Below are 16,383 nucleotides of genomic sequence, written 5' to 3' on the forward strand. Positions count from 1 at the left end.
GGCAATAAATTTATTGGTCGAAAATCTGCAGGAATCTTTGGAGTGGTTACCTTTGGTATTGGAATCATTACACTAGTTTTTAAATCACTTGGAATTATGCTAGTTGATAGGCATGAATTAACTAAATGCAATAAAGGGTATCCAATGACACTAAATAAATCTTTTACCAATTTCACACTAAGCACATTATCACTAGTTTTTTTATTTTTTAATCCAAAAACTGTCTTTTTCAATTGTGACAGATTGACATTTTTAAAATGTGAAATAGAATAATTTTGTTTTTTAACTTTTTAGCTAATGATACTAAGAGTTTAGTATTTAATATCTTATTTTTTAAAATACCTTAATTACCTGAGACATTTTGATAGTAAATGCTATGCTTTTTACAGTCCTATTTTATTTACTGACCCATAATTTAAATCATGTTATTGGCTCAAAGTAAAATTATAGACTAATATAAAATCCTTTGAAGTATTATTTAGAACCTTAATTGTAATCATAACTAAATGTGATAATCAATAGTTAAAGTAATAGTTATACTAATAATAAAAAGTTATGTATTTTATTTTAGAAGAATATTGTATACACAATACACTTTCTTAATCTGTTTTCTTATGTTTCATGTTCCATACTTACTGGAGACAACCCCACTGACTTGTGACATCTTTACCCGATTGTGACTAACCAAAAATCAAAAGTCATATTTTGTTTTTATTTGCTTATCCAAAAAAAATAAAATGGAAAAAACATGCATATTAACTTATACATATGTATTTGTGTTATATCTAGTCATTATTAATTAACTTATTTACAATGAGAAGCCAGATTTATTTCAAGAGATAGGTTCAGTTTCTGTCTTTATAAGAGGTTATGTTTTCCATCATATGTGGATATATATTATTTTGTTACTTATATTATGTATAGATGGTTAAAAAATATATATGTTTAATTTTTTATTTAGGTATATTTATTACATATTTCTTATAATATTTTATACACTTATGGAAACAAAAAAAAGCAGGTAATTTTTTCTGAAACTCCAGAAATTAGGATTTTCAGTTAAAATATGCTTTATACCTGTAAAAATTCTATTTTTGACATAAAAGGTCTTATTAATACCATACTTACAGTTTGGAGTATTTAATTTATATTGTAACTTTTTTTTAATGCATTTTAAAACCCTTTGTTAAATTTATTTTAATTCATCTTAAAATAAAATATTTAAAAGACAATTTAGTTTTGTTTTTTTTATTTAAAATTTGGTGCCATATCTATTGTGCCAATTTATAATTTTTGGTAAGTATCTATAGCTAAATATCTTAAATAAGCAATGCCTTGAGAACCAAATTTAAATTAAATAATATTTTAGTTGATTTGTTAATTCTTGATTGAAGTGATGAGGGATGTCTGAGATGCAATATTTTATTTTTTTCTCAACATTTAAAATTAACGATTTTAATTAAATGTGGGTATTTCTAAACTGATAAGCATATTGTTTTTTTAAAATAAAATAAAATTCTATTTAAATATATCTCATCCCTCGTCAGTTAACGCATCAACTTTTGTAATTCTACAAATTACTTCAAATCTAAATATCAGGCTTAAATTTCCCGCCACACGCCACCCAAGATGGTTGCCCCCGTCTTTGTCAACAACGTCAATAAAGCTGTCAACAGAATTTCTGTCTGTTCATTAGGCAACACGCATTTCTCTATATTTGTGTTCTGTGTTGGCAACACTAAAAATGTACAGAGTGACCAACATCAAAAGGACACAACCACTATAAGCATGGCGGCCACCAGGTAGTGGTAATTTTTTTGGGTATCGTGGCCATATGCATTAGTAGTCCAGGTATATTTATTAAGTTCGTGGTCTCCAGAGATGTCGTGTTATGACCCCGCTTGAGTCATTCCGGAATGACGAAGAACAGCTGGTATTGACAGCGTTGCCAATATCATTACAGTATTTATAAATATGCCGATAAATTTTTTACTTTAATACCAGTAAGATGCATATATTTATTAATAGTGATATATAGGTCTATAATGGTTCTAAAACTAACATTACATTCTACACCTACAAATTATATCTGTAACTGAAATATACATACAAATAAACAAATAAATAAAGGCAAGATAACGCTAAAAATATTGACATTACATATATTAAAAAATATATTTTAAGCGGCAATGGCTTCATTAAACTTCCTTAAGGTTCTCATTGCTTGTGGCAACCGTAATACTCTGAATTGCAGCAGCCACGAGAGTTTGGTAGGGATGTAGCTAAAAATTATTAACGTTTTTTAGCCACATTATATTATGCCTTTCTTTCACCTACTTCTTTAGTCCCAAAATGTAACAAGAGCTAGCGGGTACGGTGCAGAAGACTTCTTCTCTCCTGATTGCTAAAATAATCCTTTTTGCCACATAGTTTGCCTCCAGCATTGGGGCATAAGTGGGTTTGCATCCTTCGAACATTCCAGTATTAATAAAATAAGGGCTTACCATAGTTAGAATTATTTTGTGGTAACCCATACTCTGAAATGGTTTGTAATAATTTTACTTAGAATTAATGTTAATAGCCATTGTATTAGAAATATTTAAAAAATAATTTAGCATATTTATACAATAAAATAATTATACATATTTGTTAGGGCGGTTGCATAGAAGTGACCTTAAAAAAATACTTTATGTATTCTAGACCCAATTACCTTTAGTTCAGCCATAAGACTTTCATGAAAACCAATGATTGCGTACTTTGAACCACTATAATCGGTGCAATTGTATGATCCAAGTAGTCCCGTTAAACTACCAACGGTAGTAATATGTCCACGTCCTTTTTTGATCATGTCGGGCAAGAAAGCTTTTGCTGTCTATAAAAATAAATAAACATTAATTTTAGTGCTCAATTTTAATTACATCATTAAAGCTCCTTACCCAATAACATGACAAAGTATTCACTTGATAAGTTTTTTCAATCATATCGTCTGGTAAGTTTAAGAAAGTTTGTCCGCATACGATGCCCGCATTATTGACCAAAATGTCTACAGATCCAACTTCATCCTTAACTAATTCGGCTGTTTTATAAATAGCTGCCCTGTTTGATACATCTACAGCGTAAGTGAATATTTTGTATCCTTCGCCATCCATTTTGTCTTTTAGTTTTGCCAAAGCTATAAAAGATAAGCAAGCGTGTTTTCTTTGAGTTTTTTATTTATATATAAAAGATATTGATTAATAAATAAATAATCCAAGTAAAGTTTTAATAAGTAAACTGAAATACTCGTAAACTGTTTTTAACATTTAAGATGATTTTTGATTTTTGATTGACATTCAAGAAGAACAAAAACAATTAGTGCAATAGACTATATATTATGATATACATACATATAACAGACTGTATCTTTTGCTTTGTGATGTGTTTTGTTTGTGGGGTTCAATTTGTTTCTTTTTCTTCGTGTAAGCATATATGCTGTCAGATTTTCTTTTTTTTTGCTGGTTGATGTACTCTTTATAATTTATAGCGTTTATATTATTCCTATTTTGGAACTTAGTACAGTATAGATAACTAGGTTAGATGGAAGAACAGGCATTTAGATATCTGAATCTTTGTGCGCTGAATCTCGCCTTTAAACTATTAACTTTGTAATTGTATTTTTTTTCTAAATAAAAAGACCTTTATTATTATTATTATTATTATTATTGTTATTATTATTATTATTATTATTATTATTATTATTATTATTAAGAATAAAATGCGTCTCATTTATGTTCTGAAAGAACAAGAGATGTCAACAATCTTTTCCGAAACTGCTCTAGTTCATTAATTAATTTATTAAGCATTAACATTATTGTTAAATACACAAATTAAAATGTACACATAATTTTTATAAAAAAATAAAGATTTATGCTCGAGAGGCCTGTAGAATAGAACCGATGGACCTAACGAATGATTGGTTATGGTCATCTTTCCTTAATTTTTTGGAGCCTTCATTTTTTGTTAACACCAAAAGAGTGTAAGGCTAATGTGTGACTTTTTGGTAGGTCATGTAGAGTCAAGAGAATTTAAGTTTTTAAAAATTAGTACTGACTACTATTTAATAATCTGCCAAAGAACTAGCTATATATTTACTTCATACTTTTTCTGACAATTTTGGCAAGTTTTTAAAAGTAATTTATATAAGTTCATCTTTATTCAAATTGAATCAACGCTTTCTATTGTTAAACATATTGCTTTTCAAGCGTTCTCTATTACCAAAAGCTCTTAATCTAAAATCGGATACACTGATCCAACTTGGTCAGTGTGTAATGAGAGGATGAGATATTGTTTCCATAAATTATTATTGATTTTATCAAAAATTAGTGCAGCAAATCTACTAAGCCTAAATGTTTGTTAAAATTCTGTGTTACGCATGTCCTGTTATAGGACCTAAGCATTGAATTTGATGTTACAACATTTATTTATAACAGCTTATTTGCGACTTTTTAACAACTCTTAGATTGTAATAATATTAAATATTTCTTGGCTTAGCCTCCGTTTACAACACCAAGAAACCATGTGGTTCTTGGGTGCCGGTCTATTGGAAGTTGATTTTTGAAATATCTTGGGCTTAATGATGATGTTCACCTACTTAGTCATCATCATCATTATTTGATGTGGGATTGATTTGATATGATATGATGAAGTTTGGTGCAGTTTTTGAAAAATGAGGGGGTTATTTAGCTCTAACTGGATTGAAATTATTAGGTGCAGTGGCGTCCTAGTGGGCACCATAGTCATATTATTGAAGGAACATACGCCGATGTATTTATATCAAATTATTTTTATATCCAACCAACTATTCAACTATAAATACTTTTAATACAAAACTGTATTTATGGATAAGCAAATTGAAATACGAAATAATTAGGATTTATCAGGATGCAAACAGAATGATTCCATGTTCGAAAACATTAAAACGCTACATGCAATGAGTATGTGAAATTGAGCGTTTTATTTATTACAAATACAGGGGAGGAAGACCAGAAACTGTAACCATGGCTGGAGTAGAAGAAACTATCCTAATGCGATAGAAGACGATCATTTAGTTACTACCAGGAAGATTGCACTGCCGTTGAAAGTCAGCTCAAAAACCGTTTGGAAAGTTTAAAAAAAGCCGTATCCATATCATACAGCAAATCCAAGCTCTACTACCTTTTTCCTCCTACTATCTAAGATTCATGTTTTAAAACCAATATTTTATTGATGGACGAGGTGAAGTTTTCACGAGATAGTCCCAAGGTTAACAGTGATCATTTTTAGACTGACCAAAATTATTAACTTTCAGCATTGGTTAAAATGCTAGTTTTCGACTAACGTTTTTAACAAAATTTTTTACTGAACTAAATTATATCTAGAGGATAATGAGAATACGATTATTTTTTAAAACGGCCAACGAATCAAATTCCCCTAAAGATTCACACCATAGTTTGAAAACACTTGCATAGATCATCTTGTAATTGCTTGATATAAATTGCTAAAATAAATAAGTAATTAAAAGAAAAGTAATTTACCCTTTTCATTGATATCCCATACAACCACTTTGGCTTTATATTTGACAAGCTTAGATACTAATTCTTGTCCTAAACCTCCTGCGCCTCCAGTTACCAAAATCGTACGACCTCTTAAAGATTTTAAAACTCTGAAAATATACAAAAATTATTATTACTAATAAGAACATTTTATTTGTTACTTACCTTAGGGAGTTCGGAGTAAAGGTTAACACAATTGCTTCGGCGAAGTAGTATATTGTAAGCCATAATAATACCAACAAATCTAGGATTCGTGTAATGGCCCTTAGTGCTGCTCTATGTAGTGTTATGTAGATGGATCTCAATATCCTATAATATTTTAGGATTTTATTTTCAGTAGGTAAGTAAATAGTAAAGTATATTCAACTTTAAATAATAGTCACTCATTATATACCGTAAATACTTTCAAAAATTAATAGACTATATCCTGCATGCAACAACAATTAGCCGTTGCAATACCTATTGCAGTTTTTAACTAGACAAAGTGCATGTTGCGTGTATTTTAGCAGCTAAAACGGTAGTTGTGAAATTTTCTTTTATAAAAGTTACAGGTCTTAAAATTTCCATCTTAATTGCAATATGATATTTTGGAATATAATATACTCATGTGACCAAGCATATTACTTCTAATGATATATTAATCTAATGAGTTAAAATTACTTTGTTCTACTTAATATTCTTTTAAGAGTTCATTGACATAAAGAAAAAAAAACGTATTTATTGCACGATATAATTTTTACACAGGATGGCAATTTGATAAAGAATCAAGCCAGTCGTGGGCAGTCAAAATAATTTGAAAAAATGCTTTATTAAATTCACATTGACATCTGATAAAACTTGTAAAAAGGACTGAACGGTTCAACTATATATCTGAAAATATTGAAACTTGATATGAAAACTGAAAACTCATATAAGTGAGTCTACTAATCAAAAAATTTTCTTGAAAATATTTAATTGAAATAGCACCGCAGACAGTTTTCATATATCAGGGTATTTTATAAAAGTGCATTAAAATGGAGTTATTGTTTGCGTTCAAACATTAGGGAAGTGCAATATATTTCTTATGGAAAGAATATTGCTCGCGATCTCAATTTGGCCAATATTAACACTACCAGGTTTTTAACTAAGATCTGGGGTGTAAAAGTTTGATTTGATATATTGTTTGTTGAATTTTAAGATTTTATAGATTGATTGATACGCGCCATTAACATAAAAAGTAATACTTTTTCAACCCTACCCCTTCTTTTCCTAAGATTTTTCCCAGTGCGAGAGATACAGGTATAACCTTATATATAATAAACTTATTATATATAATTAGTTATAATTAGTTATAAACCACCTCATTATTAAATCAATGTTCGAGAGTACTTCAACCGAATATTTCCAAATCGCAGGTTAGGGAGACGTGCACCAATGGAATGGTCCAGTACGATCCTCTGATCTGACATCATTAGACTTATTTTTATGGAGATATGTCAAAAATATTATCTACAAAACTAAACCCCTCGACTAGCTGTCTTAAAAAAACGAATAACGATTGCGATTAGTTTGGTCACGCATGAGATGTTGAGACGTTAGTAAAGTAAATGGAAAAACACTTAATATCTCTGAAACAGATGAAAATTGATATAGGATATTGTCTATCAAATATGTCGAGAATATTCTGGAAACTCCAAAAATTGAGCAATATAGAGGGTGTTGCATTTAAAATAACCAAGTTGTTATTGGCCACTGCTACATGACCGATCTCCTATAATTTTTTTTATTGAAAAAAATAGGCAAGTAAAAATACCTATCGACGTGTCTAAGCGCTTTGTCGAGAATACTCTCATTTATTTATTATGGAATTTATTCCATTCAGCTGATACATACAGTATACATGGCGTCTCAAAATTAACGCCCGTGCTTTTAGAATTATATACAAGGGACGATTATGAGTTGAAAAGTAAGAGGAAAAAATTTTCGATTCTCCTCTGTTATCGAGTTGAAAAAAAAATTATACTGTATTATCAAAGAATTATTTTATTAACAATAACCTACGATTAATGACAAAAAACAACTGCAAACATTTATGCAATGAATCATGGAGACACAAACGTTCTGTAGAATATTGTCATCTAATAAAACCACAGCGGCATGAATTCCAGCGACAACATTGTCAGGATCTACAACGGGCTTGAGACAAACTTTTTCTTTCACCTTCAATAAAAGAAATCGAAGGAATTGAGATCCGGGGATCTAGGTAGCCATGGAATAGAGCCACCTCATCCAATCCACCTGATGATAAAAATATTATAATATCACAATTTACCCATCAGAAAATATTTCGTTTAAGAACCATCGCACTTATAGTCCATAATATGCAGGTGCACCGTCATGTTGGAGTAAACAATTTATTCTAACTCCTAAGTTAACTTTATCGAGTAATGGCAGTGGTAAATTTTCATTTAGGAAACATACAAAGCTTTTTGATGTTAGTCGGTTCGGCAAAAGTAATGGTTCAATCACATTATTATGTAATAACATTATAATGTAATAACACCCAAATGTTTATCGACCATTTGCTGCAACATTGCTGATAAGTTCTACTACGTATAAGTGAGGGTTTTCATTCATGCCGATTATGAGTATTTGCGATATCAGTCTCAGTAAAGGTAGATTCATCAGTCCACATAATAGTTTCAAGAAAAGGTGAATTATTATTTAGGTGCTGCAATAAAATTCTACAAAAATTTAGGCGAAGCTCACTATCCCTTCCATGAAAAATTGAACTTTTTGAGGTCTAAATCGATAGAAACCATTTCTCCTTAATAATCTGTGTACTGTATCTTTTTGATGATGAATGATATGATTTGATTTTTTTGATATGAATGATATTGAGATTCTACAATTCGAAGACTTGTACTTGGTTCCACATACACAAAGTCAATAATGTATTCTTTTTGAGCGACGCTTAGTATGGATGGACAACCTTCATGATTTTTTCGGGGATTTAAATTGCCTGTTTCCAGTAATCTATGTTCTACTTGTCTTATAGTTCTTGCATCATGGTGCCAACGATTTGGATACCATTCCGCATAGGTCTTAGCTTTTAAATACCTCCAAAATCTAGGAAAAAAAAGTCTAGTGATGTTAAGCCTGGCGACCGTGCATTCAATTGCATCTCGCCTGCCAATCCACATCCCTGGAAACTGTTTATTAAGCCACTCTCGAACTATCAAAGCGTAGTGCGGAAGAGCTTCATATTGTTGGAAATACAAATTAATTTCGTTTAATATCCCAACACCATTTTCATCCACTTGGTTTTCCAAAGATTGGACGATTGACGGATATATTGTATTTTGGAGAAAGTCTAAATATATTTTCACAATAATAAATATCAACTGGTTTTTATACGTATTAAAAATGCTAGTTACTGTAGTGTTATTTTGCACTAATTAGGTACTGCAAAAAATATTAGTAAAATAAAGAAGCCAAATATTATACTACAAAAAATTTCAAAATAACATTAGATATTTTCTCGCACTTTTAAATATTAGACGCATATTTAAAAAAAATATTTGGACTCAATGAACTGTTTATTACCATACATTTTTAGTGGTAAATCGCTTCAACTTGGATCAATTCTTTTGGCGAAGTAAGGTGGAAAGTTTTTTGTCATTTAAAATAATGTGTGACACTGTAAGGCAAAGCTTAAGTTGATAAAATTGTCTTTATTACCAAACATTTTTGCTTACTATTCGCTTATATCTCAACCGAAATACAAAAGTTTGAGGTGGATAAAATATCCATGATTTCCAGATATTTTTGGTCACTATTCGCTGATACGTCAGCCGATTAATTTTTTTGGCACTGATGAACAAACATTTTAATGTTGCTTACAATGATGTCACACTGTGAAGGTTCCCATTTGACATATCAAAGGGAGGTTAGTTCTAGGTGATTTACAGAACTTGTCATATATAAAATTAAAAGTCTTCCTGTATATCTAAATTGACGTGTTTTTTTATTACTTAAGTTATTAACATTATGCAAAGTTCCTAGCTAGAGTGACGTTTAAAAATTAGCATTTTCTAATGCAAAATCTCGCATTTTTTCGAATATCAATCTATAAAACATAAAAAATTAAGAAATAGAAACTGTATGACAACAACTGTGTGGCAACTTTCATAAAAATATTTATGAATTTATTAAAGTTATAATAAAAAATTAATTTTGCTTCGCTCAATCATATTAGAATATTGATTTATTTAAATTTTCTTCATAAAATCATCTAAGAGCCTCCTTAATAATTGAAATGTTATTTTGAAACATGCACATTTACAACACTGGCTAATTAATCTTTTAATATTTTTTTGCCAATCATGTTATTTGTTCTTGCAAATTCGTTTTCTGCCGGTATTTATTTTTATACTATTCATAATATGGAATAGGAGTATTTAATTTTTGATTATTTTTACACCCGAACTTATTGGTTGAATGGTTTTTTATTCCAGGTAACAAAACTAAACTTAATTTTAATATTAATTTCAAGAGAGAAAAAAAAAACCAAGAATATGTTTACCATTTTACCCTCTGAGATTAGATCCGAAAAATAAATATTCTTGTCGGTAGTATTTTGTCTGATACTAAAATATTTGTATTGCCAGTCTGCTTCTAAAAATTAAAAAAAAAAACGTTCAACTTCTTACATCCAGGGCGATTGACGAATAGGTTGGAAATATTTTTAAAACATAGCATATTTTTGATTGTATGCCTTATTTACTTTTGAATATTTACATAATAGTTCCCTTTACCTATCTTTGACTGTTTTTGAAAAAAAAAATTATAGCACATGTTTTGTCCAAAAGATAGGTAAAAAATTTTTGTCCGCTATTTTGACTTAACGACAGTGGCGAAGCGTGAACTTTTTTTTCGGGTAGACAAATAATAAAAATCATTAGAAAAAAATGTGTATTCAATATTATTCACTTTAATGAAATAGTGAATGAAAGCGCATGAAATATTAACTCAAAGAGAAAAAATATGTAGTGATATAAAAAAGAAAAAATAATTACTACTAGCATAAAAAGATAGATAGATAAAAATAAATACTACTTACAAAAAAACACAACTAAAATACAATTGCCAATATCGAACAAGCGTTCATAAATACCCACTAAAATATCCACTAAAAAAACCTGTAAGGTGTATTGCGGCCGACCAGATCAAGCGTGTCCATAAACAATAATGAACAGCATAATAAAATAGCTGGTCGACTTCGATAGACAAAAGCTCGAATGTCTTTCCCGCGATTTTGAAATAGATAAAAAACGTTAGAAAGAAATATAGGAATTTATTATACAAAAAGTTTCAGCAATTAGTAGGAGTTATGAATATAAAGGGTGCTACAAAAGTCTAGGTCGGTAAGTAGCCACAGGAATAAGGCACTTCAAAATTAAACAACTCTACAAATATTTAAAAAAATAAAAACAAAATAATTTACACTTAAATTAAAATTACATTAAGTAAAAATTAATTTGCTATAAAGAAGTAGGTCAATGTGTTAATAACTGCTGAAAGTAAGTGGTGTCCATTAACCTCCATGCAATAATAAATATTTTGTTCGAATCTGTTATTAACATTTTCAAGCATGTTGTCAGTTATTCAGCCATAATCCACTCCGGAATTTTGAATGGAATCCGGCTTCGTACTAAAAGCTTTACTTTTCAAATACCTGTAAAAAAGAAAATAATCTAGAGCACTTAACTCCGGAGATCTTGGCGTCCACTCAATAGGGGTTACCGGGCGATCCACTGATTTGGGAAATGGGTGTCCAAAAACAGTCGCACTGAAGCCAGCGTCGTACTGGTTCACTATCTTGTTGGAAATTAATGTCATTTTTATTATAATTAACGTAATTTTAGTAATTCGTTCTGATCTTTCTCAAATACGTCTCGCCCATTAAGTTTCCAGAAATGAAAAAAAGTCCTACAATAGGATTTCTAAAAATGCTGATCCACATATTTATTTTTTCAGAATATTGGGAGTATACCTCTCGAAACAAATGTGGATTCAAGTCACTCCAACATCAACAGTTATGCCAATTTAAAGCACCATGTTAATAGAACTTACACTCATTCGAGAAAAATAACAAATTTGCGTTGTTGATTATACATTGGGACATTCAATCGAAAAACTTCTACCTTCTATCAAAGTCTTTACGAAGCTCATAGATAAGTTTTACCTTGTACGTGTAAAATTTGTTGCGTTTCAAAATTTTTTGTACTATTGAGGGTAAAAATCCTATAGAAATAGTTAATGAATAGAAATAATTAAAGTGGTTCGGATTTTGCTGTTTCCCAAGAATTAATATTTTTAATTTAATTTTATAAAACTGCTATTTCTGGTTTCATTTCGTATTTATCTTCAACATATTTATTAATATTTTTTTCCTGGATGTAACGTATTAAACTACCGGGCAGTAGCTCATGCAATGCTCCCATTTTGTTAATATAGTTTTGTTATTTATACCCTTTCTTGAATTAAATAAGTCATTGATTAATATTTATCATAACAATGTAGGTACTTAACAATTTGCAACCAAAGGCAAAGTCTTTCGATAACATACGATGATACTGACTGATGCTAAATATTTTTGCTGGTATCCACGGTTATTATTTTTGCAATCCATTATTATTATTATTATTGTAATTATTAGTATTAAGTTCAGTTAGTCAAATTTTATGAATCCAAAAAGCTTCACAATGATTAGGGATGGATTTAGGGAAGGATGTATAAACTTTATTTGCCAAAAGTTACTAAAACTTGGATAATCTAAAAATTAAAAAAAATGGGGGTGTCTATTTAAAAATCTAAACTGTACTGCAATATCTTATCTTTGATCTTTTCGTTGGACCACACTGTATATATAGTCCTTGAAAACATTGTTAAATATAAAATACGTATAATTTCGTGTCGTTTTTGTGATTTCAATAACTAATAATTTAAAAGATATATTAGGTTTTATTAAAAAATTAGAAATTACAACCTTCTTTATAATATCAAATAAAAATACCTGCTATGAAAAAAACGGCATATCAATTTTAAATCAAAATTTTCCTTATTTCAATTAAAAGGCCCTTATTATAAGAGCCGTAAAAAATTGGAAGAGTTTTTATAGAATTTAAATACGGCACATGATTTCTTTATGTGTACTTATTTATACAAAACAAACTTTAAATAAAATAGAAGAATATTTTCATAAATGAATATATTTAAAAAAAACTTACGGTAGTAGTATAATAATTCAATCGAAAACAAAGAACAAAACTTAAGAGATTGTCCATTTATTTAACACTTAGTTGATACCAAAGTTTTGACAGTAATTTCTGACATTTTTAGAGCCAACTTCAGCAACAAAAGCTTCTGAAGAAGTTTAAAAAAATAACTTAAAGCTTTCTGGCAGAAACTCCTAGAAAATCAAGTTTCTTAATTTTAAAATAGGGTACCATGAATGCTTTGAATGTTTGAATTTTTAATCAAGTAATCACGGAAGAATTGAAAAAAAATCCATTGCATTTTATTCCTTAAATCTCTTACGCGCCTATTTAACATTTCCAAACCAGTATTTTGGGCATTTGCTTAATTTTTTTAAATAGCACCTCACCATGAACAACCACTTTTAAAATGCAGTTTTTTAGAAATACAGTCAGTAAACATTGGAAATTTTATTAAACACTAAAATTGCACTTGACAAGATATCATGTATTATGTCAGTTGAAAAACGCGTCAAAATGCAGCGTCCTATTTAAGAAATCAAAGCCTTTTATTAATCAAATTTAAATATTTATGTGACTTACTTTTTTTCTTCTTATAGGCTTATTTTTCAACCGATTTAAAAATTAATCATATCAAATTATACGGAATAAAAATCTGTATTTCAAAAGTAGCTATTCCCGATAACGTGATATTTACAAAAATAAAGTAAATGCCAAAATTACTGATGTGGACATTTTAAATAGGCGTGTAAAAGATTTAAATCATAAAATGCAATGAAATCAATTTTTCCGTGATTACTTGATTAAAAATTAAAACTTTCACCGCATTCATAGCACCCTATTTTAAAATTTAAGAAATTGATTTATTTTTTCTACGGGTATAAAACAAAAAGTAGCAAATGCAGCATCATTGTTCTCAGAATATTATTTTATATCAAAATACGTAATAATATACCAAGTGTCTCATTTAAACTAAGAAATTTAGTGTCACTTTCGGTTACACAGGAAGCGACGAAAGATAACTGAATATGTCAATACTTTTTCCTGTGTCACCCGGTATAGATATGAGGCTTCCTCAAACTTTACTACTCAATGCTTGCTCGAGCCTCGTATCTATGTAAGTAATCGGTCTTTTTTTTTAAATGGAACTCGATAGGTTTCTGGCAGAAAACTTTGGTTTCAATTCAAATTTATTTTCCGAAAATTAGTGCTAAAACGTTGACTTTGTAGCAACAAAGCTTTAGGTTAATTCGTTCCGTCTCTTTTTATATTAGTATTTCAAAGGATAAAGAAAATAAATTTGAATAATTTAAATAAAATACACAAAACCTATCCAATGCTGTTTAACAAATAACTCCAAAAAGCCCTAATCTAAACGCTCTTGCTAAACTGAATAATCGAAGCCATTCTGTATTTATGCAAATTGACTGAACCCTGCTCAAACTATTATGAAAACAAAGAAAGTCCGATATATTTCTTATTAGTCATTATTTTCATGAAAAGCATAGTGATATGCTACACAAATCACCAATTTGGATAACATTATTTGAAAAATATATGTATATATATATATACAAATTATAAGTTCCTTTAATCATATAAATTTTCCTACCTTTGTACTTTTTGGGATGCACTATACTCCACTTTCTGTCCATCCAATTTTTTTTCCTTTTCTCCCAGAGTTTCCACCATTTTATTATTATTATAATTCATATCGCAATTAAAATCAAACTCGCAAAGAAAAACACTCTTTCCTCGTACTACTCTCGGACCACTTTGAATATACGTGCTAGTCGAGAGCGTTGCACCAAGTCTGTGAAAAGAATATAGGTTCGTTTCTTTCACTTCCCAAACGGAACCATTTCTCTCTAATGATTCCTCGACTGAAAAAAATCCTGACGTTGATGTGATGATGTTGTTTTAGAGTTTCATTTAAGTAAATAATTTGATTACTTTTTTTACTTATTATAAGTAGGTATTCTACTTCTTTACACAAAGCTTGGATTAACAATCAGTGCAGAGTTGGATATTTTATGTTAATTATGATAGTGGAAATATTTTTTTGCCTGTTCTATTATAAAATGCACTTTACTATAATTACTGTATAAGAACAGCCCAGTTGAAGTAAGTATGTTAAGAATTTATCAGTGTCATATTTTGCGATAGTGATATTTATAATTGAAGTTTGATATTTTTATTCTTTCAACCAAAACATTACTTTACCAAAACAATTGATTTAAGAAATTGTGGAGTCCTACCCTTTGGCCTCCTCGGAATTACTTTTTGCATTTTTAGACTTGGTAATTATTAATCTTAAAGGTATTGTGATCTAAAATGCATGTGATGTAAATAAATAAATAAATTATGCCTTTATTTTATACTCGCCGGACTACACATAAAATTACAATATTATTATAACTACTATCAAAAAAGCAAATAAAACATACAGAAAAATATTTAACTAAGTTAATATACAAAAAAACAAACAAAAGTTTAGACTTGAAAAAAGAAAAGAAAAACTCAACTAGCGCATGACCGACTTGACTTAACAATACAAATTTTTATTACTATAAAAGTGGTAATTTTCCAAGCAGGTTCCCTTCAGAACTTTGAAGAGCTATATCCACAAAAAAAGATGCATGTAATATATAACTCGGTATAAGGTAACAGGTAGATCTTTTTGTTATTCCGAGTTTTTTTCTCTTAGAACAAAGTGCAAAGTTCTTTACCAATATTGTTATAATAACTATATGGCCAAAATGCAAAAAGGACATGAGGAACCAGTCCTGTTGGCACATGGCATATAAGAGATCTGTTACGGCAAACAGTTGCTGACCTTTTTGCTATATTCTTCGATTTCTTATACTGAAATTTATTATTTATATACTGATTTTTCTGACATCCTGGATGTTACCATTTTTTCAGGACCAAAAACTTGATTTGGGCCTGATAGAATTCCTTTCCTTTTTCTAATTATAGACGGCTTAAACCCACTTTTGAGATGATTAAGGCCGTGGTCAGAACATGTCGGAAAAGTTGGGTGTCTCAATTGTTTCCTGTGTATTGGTTTCACTTTGTCTTTTAATTCAGGCCGAGGAGCCAGGCTGATCCTGAACCTGATGCTGCAGCAGGCTGTAGTTCTTCTATTACCCCTGTGCTGTGAATCCGGTAAGCCCCAGAACTACGGCATCACATATTAACTAAATTATAGTTATCAATCTCACGTAAGTCAAGTAAATTTACAATACAGTAATGCTGCAGCCGCAAAACCGGTGAGCAACTTGACTGATAAAATTAGGATATTCGTACGCATATTGGTAAAACGTACTATTTTAGGAGATAAATAACAATAAGACTTCAGGAAATTGGCCTCAATATCTTCGCTGGTGCCAAGACTGCCACGGACACATTGAGGGAAGGCCTCAATATATCTCAATGCATTCTGGGAACCAGCTAGGTTCGAGAGATGTCGTAGCAACCATTACAGGCTTATAATTGGAACTAGTATTTTCATTAAGATATAACGCACTCCCTATGGAAAAATTTTAGTCACT

The 16,383-nt window shown here is 29.8% G+C and overlaps 1 protein-coding gene across 1 annotated transcript; it reads right to left on the minus strand.

The window, feature by feature from the left end:
* Nucleotides 1–2,004: 2,004 nt before the first annotated feature.
* LOC126737766 (short-chain dehydrogenase/reductase family 16C member 6) lies at nucleotides 2,005–14,651 on the minus strand. Its single transcript, XM_050442810.1, has 7 exons — nucleotides 14,442–14,651; nucleotides 5,736–5,879; nucleotides 5,553–5,680; nucleotides 2,937–3,172; nucleotides 2,711–2,872; nucleotides 2,338–2,537; nucleotides 2,005–2,282 (listed from the first exon to the last, which is right to left on the minus strand). The coding sequence occupies exons 1-7, from the start codon at nucleotides 14,540–14,542 to the stop codon at nucleotides 2,180–2,182; spliced, it is 1,074 nt and encodes a 357-aa protein (XP_050298767.1). The 5' UTR covers nucleotides 14,543–14,651; the 3' UTR covers nucleotides 2,005–2,179.
* Nucleotides 14,652–16,383: the final 1,732 nt, after the last annotated feature.

Source organism: Anthonomus grandis, chromosome 6 (assembly GCF_022605725.1).
Source record: "Anthonomus grandis grandis chromosome 6, icAntGran1.3, whole genome shotgun sequence".
NCBI lineage: Eukaryota > Metazoa > Arthropoda > Insecta > Coleoptera > Curculionidae > Anthonomus > Anthonomus grandis.

Bases quoted from the DNA above. Each gene is read 5' to 3' on its own strand.
- LOC126737766 (XM_050442810.1), bottom strand. From the start codon at position 14,542: ATGAATTATAATAATAATAAAATGGTGGAAACTCTGGGAGAAAAGGAA. The intron at 5,880-14,441 runs GTAGGAAAATTT...AAAATATTATAG, and splicing joins GCATCCCAAAAAGTACAAAG to GATATTGAGATCCATCTACA. The intron at 2,873-2,936 runs GTAAGGAGCTTT...TTATTTTTATAG, and splicing joins ATACTTTGTCATGTTATTGG to ACAGCAAAAGCTTTCTTGCC.